The sequence below is a fragment of the Diadema antillarum genome, unplaced genomic scaffold (genome assembly GCF_040938485.1).
Source record: "Diadema antillarum isolate AM-2024a unplaced genomic scaffold, OU_Dant_1.0 scf00000055, whole genome shotgun sequence".
Taxonomy (NCBI): domain Eukaryota; kingdom Metazoa; phylum Echinodermata; class Echinoidea; order Diadematoida; family Diadematidae; genus Diadema; species Diadema antillarum.
In genome coordinates this window covers 167,033-186,106 of record NW_027270944.1, presented here as the reverse complement: position 1 = coordinate 186,106, position 19,074 = coordinate 167,033, and the positions used below count along the sequence as shown (strand labels likewise).

General features: G+C 39.2%; 1 protein-coding gene and 1 pseudogene across 1 annotated transcript; both read left to right on the top strand.

Annotated features, from left to right (window-relative positions):
- The first annotated feature begins 270 nt into the window (after positions 1–270).
- On the top strand, positions 271–15,793 carry LOC139715799 (uncharacterized). Its single transcript, XM_071627338.1, has 17 exons — positions 271–298; positions 1,003–1,260; positions 2,414–2,505; positions 4,789–4,842; positions 5,511–5,629; positions 6,273–6,345; positions 7,157–7,356; positions 8,002–8,188; positions 8,780–8,886; positions 9,529–9,686; positions 10,708–10,790; positions 11,533–11,587; positions 12,360–12,517; positions 13,234–13,350; positions 14,018–14,130; positions 14,750–14,801; positions 15,614–15,793. Exons 2-17 carry the CDS (start codon positions 1,158–1,160, stop codon positions 15,791–15,793), a joined length of 1,851 nt encoding a protein of 616 aa, XP_071483439.1. The 5' UTR covers positions 271–298; positions 1,003–1,157.
- Positions 15,794–16,166: 373 nt separating this feature from the next.
- The window catches only part of LOC139715798 (uncharacterized), a 52,558-nt pseudogene continuing 49,650 nt past the window's right edge, over positions 16,167–19,074 (top strand).

Below are 19,074 nucleotides of genomic sequence, written 5' to 3'. Positions count from 1 at the left end.
CGACTAAGGGCCTCATACAGCTATATCGTAACAGTAGATAAGGTGTTTTAATCTTTGCAGAGAATATTGACATTTATATCTTGAAATAACCAAATTTTATCCGATGAGAATTCATTATTGACGTTCAACGGATTATTGGGTCTTTGAAATAGCCTATATCGATATGTACGTATCGTAGCATCGCGTAACAACAATACAGGGCTGAATACAGGTAGAGCGCGAGCATTTACTGCATCAGTGCATGCATGCATCGCATTGCTGTACTGTTTACTACGGACATCTTATCGGGCAAAATATCGTAAGTGATATGTTATCAGGTGATTATGTTTGTTTGTAATGCTATTCTTGAAGTGCGTGTTCGATGTACTGATAGGCATAATGACAAATTCATGAGTGCCGAGGTTCTTTTCGGTGACAGGAGCTCATCTCTCAAAACCGGTGAAATGCTAGAATGCGAGTGAAATCTTTGTGATGAGTGCTCTCTACCCCTCTAACTATGAGAAGTCTGCAAGTCGGCAGTGAGTAGACAACATACAGATGTTCGGAGCTGCATAATGCGTGCGGTTTTCAATGCTTGAATGCACTACTACCCACCACCGAAACCCTGTCTGTAGATTTTGATTGTTAGTGTCTAACATTCACACTAGAAAGATCTGGTTAGATTCATCTAAAGATGAATTGAACAGCTGGCAAAGCTGATGCTTCAATTCTATCGTAATTCGTATTTACCTTTTTAGGCTTTACTAAGTTTAACTAGGTACGGGAGTAGGCTACAACAAGTATGAAATGAAATTGAAAGTGAGCTCTGAGAAGACGGCAAAGAACACCAACCGACTTGAGAGACACAACACTCAACAGTATGACTAACATATCTTCGATTCTTAGACGAAAAAAACAAAACAAAACAAAAAACACCAGTTCAAATTAATTTTTGTACAAAGAAACTTAGGAGGAAGTCTTTACTAGTAATGTAGATTCTATATCACTGAAAATTCCTTCCAGGTGGCTTCAGAGTGATTTGCTCCCTGTGTGTGTTCAGAGATCAGTTCAGAACATTCCAAGAATCAAGATGTAGGACTCAATAGGAGGATCGAGCCGGCCACATGCATTTGTAATCCTGCTTTGCCACCATTGACGGGAAATTGATTTGAAAGCCAATGGGATCAGGAGCATCCAGAGAAGGCGAGGAGGCAGGGGATCATGGCTCATCCCCAACAACAGTTCAAAGTTCATCGTCAAGAGATGGGGCTCGCCAGAGAGGTACAAGCATTTTGACACATATTGATGCAAGTGGAATGAGTAGAGGTTTCTATATAAAATTTGTAGGTGCAATTTAATTAGGCAGTCCGTATGCCAGAGCCTGGAAAGATACCATCAAGCCTATCCTGGAACATACCAGTCCCAGGGCTGCCAACTCTCACTCATTGAGAGTATTTTGGTCCTTTCTCACTCTAAAACTTTATTTCATTTGCATGCATTTCTATTGATCTCGATCATTTTGACTCCTATCCAGATTATAGCATTGGCATATTGGAGTCTCACTCTCAACTAGTTTCCAATGTTGGCAGCCCTGCAGTCCTGATCACCACAGGAGAGGCTGATGTACAAATGTATAGCCAGGTGCCCGCACCTCGTCAGGGGCCCGAATACCGTCACCCCGCTTAAAATCGTTTTGAGCGCACTGAACAAAAATGTATGCCCGGGACTGTGTTCTGTATGCTTGAAACTTGGCAGGACTACCACAACCAAGCAAATTGTGGTGAAAACCGAACAGTTTTTCGCGAAAATCTGAAATTTTAATAGGGCTATAGGAATACGTGTTATATGTCACCCGCACGCATCTTTTGCGTGTATGTCTATGGGAACATCACGGTCACCCGCACACGTCTTTTACGTGCTAAGTCTATGGGAGAGCGGGTGACGAGTTGCGGGCCCCTTCCTTAGCGCGCAACTTTTTCGCATCGTTCGCCTTTGACGACGATAGCTGCAAATTTTCAATATCGATCAGTGAACTTGTGATTCCATTGGAATTTTCAGCATTTTTCCTGTATGTGAGTTGGATTTCAAAGAATTTCAGTGGCGAAATGTGATTCAATTATGGGCAAACATTAACTATGACGAGGTGCGGGTCACCCAAGTATACCCTGTGTGAAGCAAGGGATCCGAGTGCAATGTCGAAACAAATTCCTGAAAGTGAGGCTAGCCTCTCTGGCTGTGGTGCTGCCAAGCTTGCATGGCATTATGACGTGATGTCTTTGGATAAAGTTTATATTTTCATTTTCTAATTTTTTTTCTTTAAGATAGGGATACTTGTAAGCTAGTTATTGAACCTACTCATGTTGCAGTATTGGCTGTGTGCATTTACAACAGCAACAACAGCAAAATGTTATTTTGCTTTTGATATGAACCCCAGGTTCCAGGAGGCATAGAGCCAAGAAAGCTGCTCAAGTTGGTCTGACGAAGCTGGGATTTTCCCCATCGGAACTCTGTGTGGATGAAGGAGAGGTGAAGTGTACTTGGTTATTGACCCTATCATTATTATTTTCTTTATTATTATTATCATCATCATATCATCATCATTATCACCATCATCATCATCATCAGCAGCATGGGCTCATCAACTAAAAAACAATAATTTGAGGCATATTGTAATATCGGTTTAGTCATGGTGTACATAACGTGATAGAATATCTGGAAGTGTTGTCACACAAGAGGTTAGCCTCAGATGACTTGAGAATATCACACCAAACCCTCACATTCTTCAACACCTCCATAAAAGATTTATTAAGCACTGGGCTACTTCCATGCCGAAGTGGATGGTATGGTGATGTAAACTCTGACACTGGAGCTGTCATCTACACTCAGTCTGGTGTTGCAAGTTTTCACAGGCAGTGGCTATAGTGAACAACTTAGTGTAAATGTTGGAAGGAGAGGGCAGCTTCCTGTAATGAGAGAGTTTTGCGCGTGAGAAAGTATTCATTAGCTTAAACTTTGTTGTCGTCGTCATTATCAATATCTTATTCATCATTATTGTGCAGTGATATACTCTATGCTGGCATGAAATATGTGACCCGCTACAACAAAAAGGTCCTAAAGTTGCGCACGGTCGAAGCTGTGAAAATCGAGTTTGAAGTCAGAGCATTAAAATTGGTCAAAACTTACGATTTTCTGATTTTGATATATTATTGGAGTCTTACATGTCTTCTATCATCTGTCGAAATTTTGAAGCAAAATGATCACAGGAAAGATTAAAAAATAGCGTTTTTCTGAGCCATGTTTTTTGGCGTTTCAACAAAGCAGAAACTGGTTCAAAAATTTGGATTGAGTGCCACAGATAGGTTCCGCCCCTAACAACGACCAGAGTGATCTCATTGGTCAGTTTGCTGCTTGCTGCTAACCGAAGCGTGAAGCTCGCACACTGCCCAGTCGACTGGTGCGTGCGGGCGGAGTGCGCTATGCTCAGTCGCTTCTCACATCCTGCTCACTGATTGGTTGGTGAGGAGACCGCCGACGCTGATGTGCTTGAATGAACTCTTCGGGGGTTGCTAGGGCTTACCTTCTATTGTCCAGAGGTGAAAACTGACTTGCGTGTGCCTTGATCGCAATTGCGTTGAAGGAAGACTTTTAGGGCGCTTTTCTCAAAACAGTGATTTTCCAGATGTCTCAACATGCTCTGTTTTAAACATCGATATATCCGCAGCTGATTATTTTTATAAAATGTGTTATATATCAATTTAAAGCAGAAAGATTAGGGGATTATATCATGCAATTTTCAAATAATCGACCTCGCCCGACTTTAGGATCATTTTGTTGTAGCGGGTCACATATATCTCCTACCAGTGAGACTTATGTTCCTGTATGTATTCATGAAAGAAATTATATTTCTCATGAATTGATATGTATTTCTCAAAATTTACTTTGTGGTAGACATATGCATCTTCTATCTGTCTAGCTGAGTGTAACTTCTCATTGCATAGGCCCTGTTGAGATCATTCCCTTCATGATCAAGAGATGAGAAATAAATGGGGACTTGACGCTATAAAGGAGTCAATTGAATGTATATACACAGAGGGTCTCCGTGGAAACCAGTACTGTTGTGTGCCTGCTATTGTTGGTCTGATTGCATTTCACAAGAGCACTTAGCAAACAAAGATGGCAATCACGACCGAGATTACTCTAGCTCGAAAGAGATTTCAAGTACATCACCATTGTAATAGTGCAAATATTGGATTCTTTTTAAATTCTGTGATTGAATATGTCATGTTTCCAACTTGGAAACAAAGTTCCACATGCTATTAAGTAATTTGGATGACTGAAGATGACACAATGCCCAAATTTCAGACTGTATAGACTGTTGTCAACTTTTTAAAATAATTTCATGTGTTTTATTTGAAAAGATATGGCATTCCAAGTGCTGGGCAAATAACAGTTTTCTTGGAAGAGCAACAAAGATATGATTATTGTCAACTTAGAATTGAAATCAAAAGATTGAACCTTTTATATAAATGCCATGCGAATGATAAATTTTGCAGAATTCTCTTGTGCATAACTATTCTTCATTTTGTTTTCTTAATATCTTGTGAGTGTAAGACACTGTTTTTATTTTTATAGCACATTGTATGTTCAAGAGATTTACAAAGAGCATTGCATGCATTCATGCAGTGATGAGAAAAAAATCAGCTCTTCCTGCAGATCATGCCCACAGCTAGTACAAGAAAATGTATATACTAAAAAAGAAAAACAAGTTTCTTCAACTGATGATTGTTCTCATGTTTTATGTTCTTGCAGGAGGTCCTGTTTCACTGGGGTGTTGGAAAAGGAGCTGGACACAACATCAGACAGGTACTCTTGTTTTCCCTGTAACTTCTATTGATCAATGTCTTTGCATTTGCGTATTTGTGTATGTAAGTGTATTTTTCTTCATTGCGTGAAGAATAAAGTTGTATGTACGTGAAAGTTACCTTTCCATATTATGTGTTTCATGCTTTCTCATCTAAGTCAGCCTTTCCCAAGATATCACATATTTGACAAATTTGATGTGTGATACTTTATTGTTTCCTATATATCTTGTTACAAGATATCATTATAATACAGCTCATTCTAGCCATGTAAGTATAAACTCTGTTGTATGATCATCATGTTTCTCAGAACTGATATTGTATATCCCGAGTTTCATTGCTTTAGCAAAGGATGTCAAGGACAAAATAATTTCCAGAATTTGTTATCAAGTTATTCAGTTTACTGTATGTTGGCATATTGAGTTTAAAGGGAACTTTGTCATTGCAGTATCCCTTATGATCACATCAATTCCATTTGAGACTGTCATATCTCTGTGAACCACCCAGCCATGACATAATTACAGAACTTTACGACTTTGGCACTACAGGGCTACTGACTCTCTCCTTTTTTATGTCAGCTACTGACTCTCTCCTTTTTTATGTCAGCTACTCATATAACCTGAATACGGCAAGTAAGACCTATTCTCTCTTCACCCCATTCCATCTCTGTAGGTGGTCGTCGATGATGGGAAAGTCTCGCCGGTCAACGGGGGGTTCTTCAGCAGAGAGCCGACGGGCAGTGGCAGCTTCAGAGTTCGTTTCTCTTACTCAGGTGTCTACTCTTTCATCAGGTAGGGTCTTGAATCAGCTATGATGTGTAGGACAAGCACAATTAAAATGTGATATTACCAAGGCATTATTGTAATGCAAACAGCTGGAGCAATGTCTTTATTGCCATCACCTGCAAGACATTGCAAGATATTGCAAATGTTTCAAACGGAGGTAGAGTTGAATGGCTTCCTCAGAGCCTGTAGTAAAGACTATACAAGCATGTGTACAGTGTTTTAAGCTTGTGTGATTGATGATTGCCCAAAGAGTGAATCATTTCCTTGCATTTCCTTGTGGAAATTACAAGATTATATCTTCGGTATCACTCTCCATATTCAATAGAGTAAATGCCATTATCAATCCCTTGAATAAACGGCTACTGTTAAGTAGAAATTTTTGCAGTGTTGACATTTTTGCGCAACCAGAAACTAGCGCAAAAATAAAAGCACACAAATATTTTTGCTTGCCATATGTTCCAGTAGTTGAGGTCTTGATTCGCAGAATTAAAAACACGCAACTCTTCTTACCCGGCTGTGCGCAAAAAATTAGTCGCACAAAAATATCCACTTTTACAGTTTGTATTTTGTTCACTTAGATTAAGTTGTCTGGTTTGTTGATTTTCTGTTGGTGATATTGTTGTTTTTCATGTCATTATTCTCTCTGCAGTGATAGCTATGGCAACCAGGCATCTTCTGCCTTCAAACTCACTGTCGACCCGAGGCCAATTAGGAAAGTTGAGGTCTGTATCATTATGGGTCCTAATTCTTCTTGTATATAAAGTGCACTTGGAGTTGTGCTACATGTTAACTCCATCAAAAATTGCTCATTTGCATACAATGTAAGATTCAGGCTTGTACCAGGGTTAGTAGAAGCCTGAATCTCACATTGTATGTTCTCCCCAACTGATGAAAGTTTTATGCATCATGGCTTATTTGCATTTTCCTCAATGTTTGTGTATTAATTGGAAAGACTATTAATTAGCATCCAAGATATAAATGCGCATTTCTATGAAGGCAGCATTTTGATGGGATCCACCGTGAGCTCTTGAGACAAATGGTGCTATTCTTACTCGAGTGGGGTAATCCATGTCTTATGGCATACCCACTTTATTCAGCAAACGCCTCGGCCTGTAACAAGATCAGCAGAGAATAAACCCAGTCATGGCTTGTATACTAACATGGGGTGGGTAATGCACATTGTAAGAATACACATGCGCAACCAGCACCATTCCAAACTGATTGAGAAATGGCCGCAAGGCTGAAAGAAAATTCTTGAATCATTCTCAGGATTAATATTTGTTTATTTGACTGTTCAACTGTTATTGTTTGTTTGTTTGTTTGTTTCTGGTTGCTCTAGATATTGATATTATACCAGGTGTTTGCAATTACTGTGACATGTAGTGAACATAACAAAGAGAACACTGAAGCATGTTCATGTGACAGAAGTTTTTTAAAAAGTTGTTTTTTTTATATTGTAAATTGTGATATTCAAGAATGTTGACCCTTTCCCTTTTGCTTATATGTACATATTCGTGTGTCGCTCTATGGTAGATCAAGGAGCGTGGTTTTGTGGAACCAGAGATTCACATCCGCGAGGGGACTGTCATCCGGTTCCAGTGGTCCTCCCCAACCCCAGACCGACCCCACACCATCACTGAGGTCAAGCTGAGTCCAAAGCACTGTGGCTGGGTGCGGACAGACACGGGCAGCTTCACCCCCTCCCAGTCGGGCTGGTACAAGCATGAGTTTAGGTGAGTCTGATTGTTGGAGAAGTCACATGTTGAAACAAAGAATGGCATAGATGAATTCAGTGAAATGCAGCAACAGATTTCCCAAATATCTTCTTGACTTTGTGCCATGGTATTGGCATGCGAGATATGTGGCTAATGTGTTAGGCAATGTTTGTGAAATGTCTCAAGCAATAAAAAGTCAAGAATGTTGGGTTTGTTTGTATGTTTTTAGAGAAAGAGAGAGACAGCAATTTTTTGAGTATTTTTGGAACCAGACAAAATATAAAGATGTCCACATATGTCACACAAATTGTGTGGCTTCACATGAAATTTTGACAAGCCCATAGGATACATTGCTTGTTGACTGTATATAGTAATTTCTTGATGTAATTTCAATTTCCCTCAAATTTACTTCACTGATGGCATTTAAAAGATGGAATCATTTGTAGAGTACATTCAAAACTGATGGTAGTGAGTAGATTAGTTTGAAATCGGATAGGCAGCCAAAGAAATAATACTTACAGACAACACAGACCTACAAGTACACCCTGTACATGTGTAAGTAGAATAAGATTGTAAATTTCTGGTACTCACACTAAATCAATGGGATGACAAATAGGTAGACCTGAGTAATCATTCAACTTCTCTTGTTGTTTGCATGGACAGAGAGCCTGGTATATTTTACTTCCTCACCGAGGCCGAGGAGGGGGAAGCCAGAAACCACCTGTGCGTGGTGGAGGTGGAGTCTGGACAGAGGCAGCACTGGATCGACGTGACCGACGTCAGATTCAACCCCCGCCTCCTCACAATCCAGGAGGGGGAGCGGGTATGGTGGTCATGGGATAGGTTTCAGGTACGCGCCAGATCTGGAGTTTGATTTGTGAGGGGTCGGTGCGCAAAACCATTAGAGAGCCTTTTATTCTTAGTAATATGACTTATCGCTGTTAATATGATGCAGTGCCTTGCCTGTCATGTGGAAGCTGTATTTCATTTTCAGATGTCTTGGTTGTGACAAAATGATTTTTTTGTTTAAATGCTTGGTGTAGGAGCTCATTTCATTGCATTTCCACTGGTCACACACTGTTCACTTTTTCATGCGTCACTGTAACTGACAAGGGTTGTATTTCTTGTCTTTTACCTGATACATCTTGCTTGACTCTTGCTTAGTAACCTCACAAGTTTGACTAGCTCCATCATCCTTGAGAGTGATACAACACAATTTTATCCTTTTCTCATTTTCCCCTGTGTTATCTTTGTTTACATACCCTGACTATTGATCTAAGAAAAAAGTTTGGGAACAAGTGCAGTTGTTTGTTTTTCTAGGTAGCATGATCACACAGAGAAGTTAACCCCCCCCCCCCCCCCACCCTTTCCTATTTAAAAAAAAAATGCACTTGATATGTGTTTCATGTGTGTATACCTTATGTATTTGGTCTGTTCACAGTGTCTCAAAAAGCACAAGATCATACAGGTAGAGCTGCCTTCAGGCCACGATGTGTCCAATCCTTTCCCCAGAGTTGTCAGGGGTGGATTTGTCAGTGGACCTCCAAGGTCAGTAGTGTGACCAGCTAAGTAACCATGAATGTTTGTTGGAATAATTCTGCAAATCTGATGTGAAAATGTATGTTTGCTAATGTACTGAAACTACCTCATAGTTTTGCGTTTCAAACTATCAGGAAAGATTCACTGTCAGTATCACAATTTGTACCTAAATACAGTTTGTAAAATAAAGCAACAAGATTTGACAATGTAAACATCAAATTGATCACACTTCTTGTATCAGAGTACATGTGTAGCATATAGTATTGGAAGGGAAGACGATATCAATATATCTATCTGTACCTAAAGTTCATCACAACCTTTTGTGCAGTGTAGGTACAATGTATCTGCTCAAATAGCAATTTGTTTGCACAATAACTGCTTGGAGTGTCTGAATGATAGTTCCATCTCTATTTTAGATTAAGGATCCCGAAGTAAGATGAAATGGCATTGTCATTGTGTCATGAAAAATGTTGTAATTGCTATCAAGCGGCCTGTACCTCGTCTATTTCTCCATTAGATTAGTCACTGATGTCATTGTAGTCTTCCCTTTCAGAAGTTCCATTGCACGATTCATTCTACTCTTGTAGGAAGTCATTGAGGCTGCAGCCTTGTCTTACAGTCTTTCGTAATTCTACTTCATTGACTCCATAGTCGTAGGGGAATGCTGTCCCACGTCTTTGACAAGCCGGGCGTTTTCTACTACTGTGACAACAACTATGAAGATGTGAGGGAGTACCTGGGAGTGGTTGTTGTCAAACCGAAGCCAAAGAGTCACCCCATTGAAGTCACAGCTGATGGCTTCTACCCAGGTAAGTGATGAAAAACATCAGGTTGAAGTTCTCCTTACATATAGTGCCTGTTTTATAAAAGTGTTTGCAATAATTGAAACTTGCTATCTATGGAATACTCAAATCTGATTGGTTATTGCTTGATCACCGCCAAAACTAGTACAATTATTGCAGTTTAAAATGACTTTAACGGAATTCATGAAATGGTGCCCAGATGAACCCACATGTCATCGTAGTTTGAAATGGCATGATGTTAACACACTCTATGTGATAAGCAACCCTTATCTACGTGTTGTATTCTCTTAAGATAATAGGAGCTTTTGGTTTTTTGTTTTTATGATACATGTGGGATTGCAAAAGTCAGTCACTCAATCCTGCAATGTGCTGTTCTGATTTTGAAAAAAAAATTGTATCATTTTCAGATAGTTTGTATATTGGTTATCCTCTGTAGCAGATAAGGCTAGTAGCAAAATGCAAATCATACTTGCACCACATTGAACAGCTATTAGGTCTGTGGTGAGGGCAGTTAAATCCGTTTGGTAACATGTAGGTAGAATATAAGCCCTTAAGGAGAAAATATAAAAGTTTACACCAAAGAAGATGTGGTATTATGAGACGTTTATGTGTATTGATGGAGTAGATATTTGGGTTGTTATATCTGGACTGGAAAGCTTCACAAAAGTGTTGCTATTCAAACAAGCAAAGTATTGAAAAACTGAGAGATAATAGAATATGAAATTGTTATTTAGACAGTAGCCCCATTATTTATCATTACTGGGTTTATTTAGAGGCATTGTTTGCACAGCAGGGTCAGAAAATGTAGCCTTAGAAAAAAATCAGCATTTCTTTAACTTTAATGGGTCGTTGTTTTCCAGTCTTTTTTTTAAAACTTGTACAAGGGTGTGTGGGAACCACTGAACCTGACATATCTGTACACTTTTCTCATTTGAGCCACACTGACATGTCCAAGTATAGTAATTAAAACATACAGATCACACCTGAAAACCTGTCTAGACCTGCAACTCGATCATTTGTCCACTAGATCTGTCAGTGGTCAGTGCTGGGGACAAAATCGTATGGACCTGGGACGCAAGCCAGATCCAGCAGAGTTTCTCCATCATGCAGGTGAGATACTGCTTGCTTCGATAGCCACCATACTGCATGGCAGTTTTATAAACCTCCAATGTAATGTATGTTGCCATGAATTTTTTTTTATTTTCTTGATTGCAACACATCTGTGCTATTCTTAAGTTGTTGTTGTTTTTTGTCATCACTTCTTTAATCAATAAACCAAATCAATCAATTTGTCAAAAGTATTTGCCTAATTGATTGATTACAATGTCATAATATCTTAATGCCATGTAGTTTTGTGTGAACATTATATCCTTTTCTAAACGTGGCATTAATGTAAAAGTGGCAATGTGTTACAACAGTATTTTCCTCGTCAAAATATAGCCTAGTCCAATATCTGTATGATACACAAGGAGGTTTATGATGGCTCTACAGTTGTGCAATGTCGCGTACACATAACTGTTACTATGTATTTGTACTTTATGGACTTAGATCAGTTCATTTTGAGACTCATAACTGTTCACAGGATCCTACTAGTATTTCCGTGTGGATAAACACAGCATATCAAATTTGTTTGTGTATCCCATTTTCACCAGTTGATGTTGGTGACAGTTGTATAATATATTTCTATGTTTTGCTTGCACATGGCACGTTACAACAGAAATATTTAAAGTACTGTTTAAAGTTCTGTGGGTGTTATGTTGCTGAAGGATTCTGATTATCGTTGCCAATGACTAAATTCTGCTGAAAAAAAGTGAATATCCCTTTCATATCTATCTTTGACCATTCTCAACAGGTCGAGAATTGTGTTGTTGGATCATCCAAGGGGAATGTGTCTGATGACTGCTCAAGTAAGTCTTTGCAGAGTGAAGACAATTTCTTCTAGAAATATTGACTTTCATTAAAAGAAATATTTTGGCCATCCCTGTCTTTGTATGTCCCAGAGAGTAGCAGATATTAAAAACAAAAACATTATCTCTGTAGCTGCTAAATCTCAGTTAAGAATACGGATTGCCTAATAGTCAAGTAGTAATGTGAGCAGCTGTTTTACTGTACTACACCACTGTTGTAGAATTATTAACTAGAAGGCACTGTAAATGTTTCTTTCTTGTTCCCCCAATCAAATACCATTGATACACAAGATGTTGCAATTAACCTAACCCTGTAGATTAATCTGATCTGTAGAGTGAAGTAATGGTCCTATGAAAGATATTCATTCCGACTTTTGATGTTTGCATTTGATTTACTGTTCCTTTTTTCAGCACCTAAATTTTCTCTTGAGTAGTGTGGAGTTGGAAATTTTGAAACCGTAGGCAGTGACAATGTGCACCTGAATATATCATGAGTCTAGTCCTTAACATATTTTCCAAATCTCGTCCAAAAAAAAAGACTGTTTTCATGTGTATTAAGTACTTGAAGACTGAAGACATATAAACAGCTGGTGCTGAGGGAGTTAGTTTGCATTCTTTTGAATCTGCATTGCCTTTCTGTATGAGACACCACACCGAGCTGTGCAAATGTTAATCGTAGACTTTTGTTGTGTGGCATGCTCAGAAAAACACAGAATCATCTGGTATCTCCTTGTATCTCCCTCTTCCCCTCCCCCCCCCCCCCCCTTTACAGACAAATGTGACTTCCTTGATGAGGAACATGCTCTTCAACTAACCAGACTTGGCATGGCAACCACTCAGCTGGGCTCGATGGGCGTGTACCACTTCAGGGTGGCAGACACGCCCGCCTCCATGGGTTGCTGCTCCATCATTGTGAATGCAGCTGTCAAGGTGTGTGCAGAATGTTATTGCATATTTTTGAAAGAAATAGCAGATTCTTACTATATACTAGGATTTACAGAGGGCATTGTCTTAGATATGGATTTTGCTAATACATCCCATTCAAACAATTACCTATTTAATTTGTAGAGCAAGTCTTTATTTATCCATCTAAGGAGAACTTATATTTCATACTTATTGTTTCTCTGTTTGTAAATATGGTTTTAGAATGTATTTTTTCTGTGCTTTCAACATTGATGTGCATTTAAAAGATGTGAACCTCTGGATCTTGAGATACATGTATTTCTGTGTACTTTCCAAGTTTTGGTTCTTATGAGTACTGCTGCTTCTAAGTAACCAACTTCACCACTTCTCCATTACATTGTCTTTTCAGTTTTCATAATTACCAATTCATTATTGGTCCATCTCGGTGATTAAATTTAATTTTTGTTCAAGTCATGTCCATGACCATTTAATCATACTGTAAATCAAGGAATGTTTGCATGCATTTTAATTTTGCGAATTTTGTGAGAGCCAAGATTTGTGAAATTAAAATGCACGCGAAGGCTTTTGTCTACACTATATGCATTGAATGCCAGAGGCACTTCGTAAAAATTGTATGCTGTGAAAGAGGCCTTTGGCTCCAATTTGCAAAAAATGTCATGCCACTAAAATATCATGTTTTACAGTAGTTGATGCTGTCATGTTGTAATGTGTTTGTATCCCAGCATCATGTCATCAACATCACCAAGACCGGCTACGAGCCCCACCTCCTCACTGTCCACCCTGGTGACCATGTGTGGTGGACATGGGACAGAGTGCACGGTCAGCATAATGTGGTTCAGGTAAGCCTCTTTGACACCCAGGGCCATCCCAAGCAGAATTCTCATGCACTGCCTCAATTTGTTTCACCTCACTCTGGGTGATCTCTGCACTACATGAGGTTTATTGTCTCCCGCTCGAGGAAGGCATGTATCTATGCACTAGAATGAATAATTGCTGATCAGGTTACAAAGAGACACTCCTGCATAGACAGGTTGTTCATTTTTGTTGATATTACTTGCTTGGAGGGGGGGGGGGGGGGGGAGGAGAGCTGGGGAAGATAAGTTCGTATTGTGGAATAGACATGAAAAAGCGTTTGAAAAAAATGCATAGGCCTTAATGCAAGATGAGCCTTTCTGGGCAAGATTGGTTTGTATCATTTGCTGCTCCTAGGAAGAAGAAATTCACAAATTGAGAGTTGGATAGCAGAGAAAAGTTATTTTAGATAGATGTGAAGACCCCAAACCACACACTTTAAGCCTTTTCTCATTGAAAATAGTACAGTGTATATGTATGTTCTGTTGGCCAAACATGTTTTTCCCCAATAGACACACATGTAGTTCAGGTTTTAACCCGTTGAGGACGGACTGATTTTGCTACAACACATATTTCCCGTAGACTCCTGCCCAAGTACACTCGGGACTGGTCCTCAACAGGTTAACACAGCATTTACATTTTGATTTATAACAGGTTTCTCGAGAGGGAGAGTCAATACCTTCTGGGTTCTGCAGTGGCCCTCCCATTGATGGCCCGGGAGCCTTCTATACCTGCTTTGACAAAGAGGGCGTCGTTTACTTTCACAGGTAAGAAAATGTTCACATTCATGTTAGGCTGAAACAGATCTTCAAAAAGCTGCCAATGTGGATCGCATGTTAGAGTTTAGTGATACGTCTCTGTGAGAATTGCCAGGACAGATTTTAGTTTACAAATTTTCCATTGGAACTGGACTGGCAGAGTAGGTAGATACTGAAATATAAGATAACTCACATTTCTTCCATCATATTGAGAATATCCATGTTGTATTTTGTTTGTTTTTGTAGCTAATAGGTAACATGTATTTGTACTGGTCTTTCATTGAGCTTACATTTATGTGTGTGTATAACTCAAAATGTATTTGCTTTTTCTTTTTATATTCAGTTTAATCTTTTATTACACTTCCTTCAAAAATTATAGGTCAGTCTTACTGATATAAGAATTCATAAGTAAAATTAGTTAAATGAACTTTTGACAGAATCAGAGGCATATACATTAAGGCTTTAATCCAGCTTCATAAAATGAGGTGTGTTTAATATATATATTAAACAATTTGTATGAAAACCTGAAATGATTAAGTAAACCTCCTTAATGCTCCTGCACTGTATATGGGAAGAGTTTCATTTTTTTATTAATCATTTCATATATGATTGTTTGTTTGTTTACCAGTGCTGGTCTGCCAAAGTTATATGGAGCCATCATGACAGTTCCTACACCAAAGGTTGGTGAAAGTGGTGTTATATGCACGTATCGCTCACAATATGACCTGTCTAATTTGTATGCATAAATTTAATTCCATGATATCTGGGATAACTGTATGTGATATACTGTACGTGTCAATGATCATCCCTTTGCATACTCATGTAGAGTGCTTATTGGCTGAAATTCACAAAATGTACTTAAATCTAGTCCATGGATTATGACGATTTAGACTGTATTAATGTACATGACACATCATGTGTGCTACCAGACATCCATGCACTAATGAATGTATGCTGACACAAACGTGTGGGCAAGGTTGCCTATTTTGCCAATGTCTGTAATAGTTCAGAGACCAAATCTAAACCTTGAATTTGAATTAAACTAGCTTTGCAAAACTGAATGTGTCTCATTAGATTCTGATTCCATCATCTGAAGTGAATACTTGCAAGGGGACAGCATTTTGTGGAACTGGAGATGTATTTGATAAGATACCTGGGGCCCGTTGCATAGAAGTTACTATTATGGTAACTTTGCCATCCAATGGTAACTACCATGGCAACAATACTCAACAGCCAATCAAAATCAAGAATTCCATGGAAGTTACCATTGGATGGAAAAGTTACCATAATTGTAACTTTTATGCAACGGGCCCCTGGTTTCTTTTCTAAAATCCCTGACATATCTTCAATGTTTAGTCACAAAGGTATCCTAGTAGTAAGGTAAATAAGCATCTTAGCACAGAATGATCATGTCTACAATGCTGTCTTCATAAATCACAAAGGATTTGATAGTGCACCTACCACATGCTCTCTTGTTCTACAACATTCACAGGTGCATCAGGTCATTGCCTCAAAGAACTCCTTGACCCCTGACCCTGTGACGGTCAAGAGTGGTGACTGCGTGGCTTGGGTGTGGCCGGTGCTACGCAAGCACAAGTTGATCGCAGTGACCAGCACCCAAGAGGTCTTTGAGCTCCAGAAATACACTCAGGATTCCATCTCTCCAAGGTGAGCAATATTGGGACTAGGAAAACTTTTTGTTTTGTCATATGCAGCACAAAGTAAGTACTGTACAATATTGAAATTGTAAAAATTATCCGATTGTTGTGGGTACATATGAGCCATCATAGCACTGCCCAGAATGTTTGTTTGTTGTTGTTTTTTTTTCTCTCTCTGCTTGTGTATTTATCATTTACAATGATGTACAGTTTGGAATTGATCAATAAAACTGGTCAGATGATAATTATATAAAAATAACAAATTGGAAAGGTTCCTTGTCACAAAGGAAAAAAATTTATTTTCTAATGCGCATCGATCACATTTAACCAATAGTAAATGTGTGTACCTTCTTTTTCTTTTCTTGTTGTTTTTTTTTCCGCAGGAGATGTTGTGCCTTACAGTTTACCAATCCTGGTGTCTTCCACTACTATAGCAAAGCATTCTCGAACAAAACTGAAAAGTTTATGGTGAGATTATAGTGACCCTTCCGCTGATTACCAGAAACAATACGTTCTTCATTACACATTATGTTATGGTTGTGTAAGGTGCAGCCTGTATGATATATTGGACTTGATGTGATTTGCATAGACATTTACATGTAGTTGGTTAACAGATCATATCGCACCAACTTTAAAATTTTACAAGCAGCCTTAAGTTGAGATCCCCAATTATTCCACCAGTTTAAGGCTGAGAAGATATGACAGACAGGAAACACATTATTAATTGGCTTGATTTTGTATGATTTGTGTATTTTTCCAACAATGGATACCAAATTCTGTATCTGTCTTGTTGATGCATAATTTAAAGGAGATATGTAGTACAACCATGCACATTTGTTTATAAAAAAGTATAAGTCACTTCACAGTGCCATGTACTACATACATTGTAGCTTGATAAAAGCTACTCCTAACTGTGGCATTTGCATAATCATTAGAAGCCCTTGTTTCTGGAGATACTGTTCCAAAAATAACAATAGAAACTCCTGGATTTGCCCCATCGAAACTTGTGGTGATGCTGGTTTCGTTCCGTCTGAAGATGTGTACTAAGCCTTTTTGTGCCCAGGTATTTACAGTGTAGCTTAACTTGCAAAGCTTTTTGATCAGTTTTCAGTAACCCATTTAAACTTGACCCAGTTGTTGATTAGCAAGCCCACTCAGGTTTAGCACTGTGCCTCCAGTTCATCACAATGGCCATGGTGACACAATAGAGATTAAGGGGATTAGGTAATCTGTAGTCAGTGACAATGACTTTCCAGACATCAGTGGGAATCTGGGGAGAAAGCACTCCGGCCAGTGACCAATATTGGTGAACAGAGCACAATAAGGGTATAAAGTAGTAGCTCATATACCAATAAGACTCTTTCTAATACATGTACATGTAGATATCCTGCTCAATAGTGTAGTCATTTCTGAATGACTGATGTCGTCTTTTCGTGTCCCCAGTATGAGCACAGCAGCAAGGCCGTCTTGAGCAGCGTGGTTGTGAGTGTCCCCAAGGAGGAGACAGTGGTGAGAGTGACAAGGAAAGGGTTTTCCCCCAGCTCCATCAACATCAGGAAGGTGAGGTGTCATTGTCGTCCATCCGTTGAGTGACATCACATAGGGAAGCAGGAGGGCATTTGGCCAGGGGCTATAATAAAAGTAGCAATTTGTACCAACAACCAATGATGTTTTTGATGATTTGTTTTTTGTGTAGTATGTGTGTAATGTACATTTTGTTGTTACAAATGTATCTTCAAAACCCGACTATTTGTTTTGATCTCCCTAACTCGAAATATTATTTAGTTACTTTGAACAATGATTTCATATCAACATTTGATTAATGCTGATTACCCAACAGACTTCATCAGAAATTGGTGCTTGTAATAATGAGAATAAACATTTCCTTTTGCATTACATGAAGATGCATACCAGTATGCCTGCATAAGCTGTCAGTCCCACCTTTAATACAGAAAGTAGTGAACACAAGGGTAATATACATGTCAATGACCATGCTGAAGCAATGAGGTAAGACTCCTATCTGTAGTGATTGTACACTTGAAAATTAATTTCTACCCAAGGGACATACAGTGGTGTGGACTTGGAAGGAAACCAACATGGAGTTCCACAACATCTCCCTGGTAACCCCTCCCAACGTGGACCTCCAGCCTGTGTCCGTCATCCCCACTTCCAAGGGAGGCTTCACCAGCGGGCTGACAGAGGCCCTGGGTAGCTATTCCCATTGCTGGGATGCGGCAGGAACCTATCACGTCATGTCAGAGGGAGCTAAGAATGAACTGGGTGTGGTCTGCGTCCTTGATTCCGGTAGGTCCACTTATATGTCCACATTTTAGTGGGCTATTCGCCTGATAACCCAATAATGTATTATGTGGTTGCCATAGTTGCCTTTGTCAACCACATCTTTGAGCTATTAAAGAAAAGGTGATCATCTTACACTTTGAAGGTGTAATTGTGTTATACATTTATGTGATGAGATGATGAAGAGTGACATAATGTACTTGCACACAGACCTTTGTGGCAAAAGATTGATTGATCTTCCTCCTGCTTTTTGCAGCCTCGTATCCACAACTGATGTTTTTTCAATATCTTTCTTCAAATAGCTCCCTGCTACATACTGGAATAGGTTAGTACTGGCGATTGTCTTGGCATAGCCGACACCATGATCATGAACTTTGCTAGCAGTGGGACGAAAACAGATAAGACCTCGATTTGATCCTGTATACTATAAATGTGTTAGTCCCCTTTTGATTCCCCGTATTGATATGATACTGCATTGACATGATACGGCATCACAGTACTTCCAAATGCCAGAACTGTGTATAATAATATGTACATGCGACACTGTATTCTGTTGTGATAGATGCCGTCACTCGTACCCCTGTCCCTTCGGACAACGACAGTGGGACCGTCGTCCAGAGAGGTCATCGAATTGACTTGACCGCAGGTCAAGAAGAGATGACCATCTACTACACCCTGGATGGTTCCATCCCTGAACCTAATGGGCCAAGCACAAGGGTGAGGAATTCTGCACATGATAATGTAATGCTTTATTCATACAGAGAATTGCAGTATTGAATGGGTCAGTGTTACATAACATCTGTCAAAAAACTTTGCACAGGCAAGCACATCAGTTCTCCCTTGTATCGATATCCATATTCCTATTATTCGTATGCAGATAGATAAGAGTCATTGTTCGGTGACTAAAAGTTTGTGATCGTAATCCAGTCATAAATAACTTCAGATAAAGGAATTTGCAAAAAGGCAGTTAAGTTCCGCAAGCTGATATGTCAGTAAC

What these genes read in the sequence shown, in the direction of transcription:
- LOC139715799 (XM_071627338.1), top strand. Translation starts at nt 1,158, where the DNA reads ATGGGATCAGGAGCATCCAGAGAAGGCGAGGAGGCAGGGGATCATGGC. An exon ending in TGGTACAAGCATGAGTTTAG is followed by an intron (nt 7,357 to 8,001) that starts GTGAGTCTGATT and finishes TTGCATGGACAG; the next exon opens with AGAGCCTGGTATATTTTACT. An exon ending in GTCAGCATAATGTGGTTCAG is followed by an intron (nt 13,351 to 14,017) that starts GTAAGCCTCTTT and finishes GATTTATAACAG; the next exon opens with GTTTCTCGAGAGGGAGAGTC.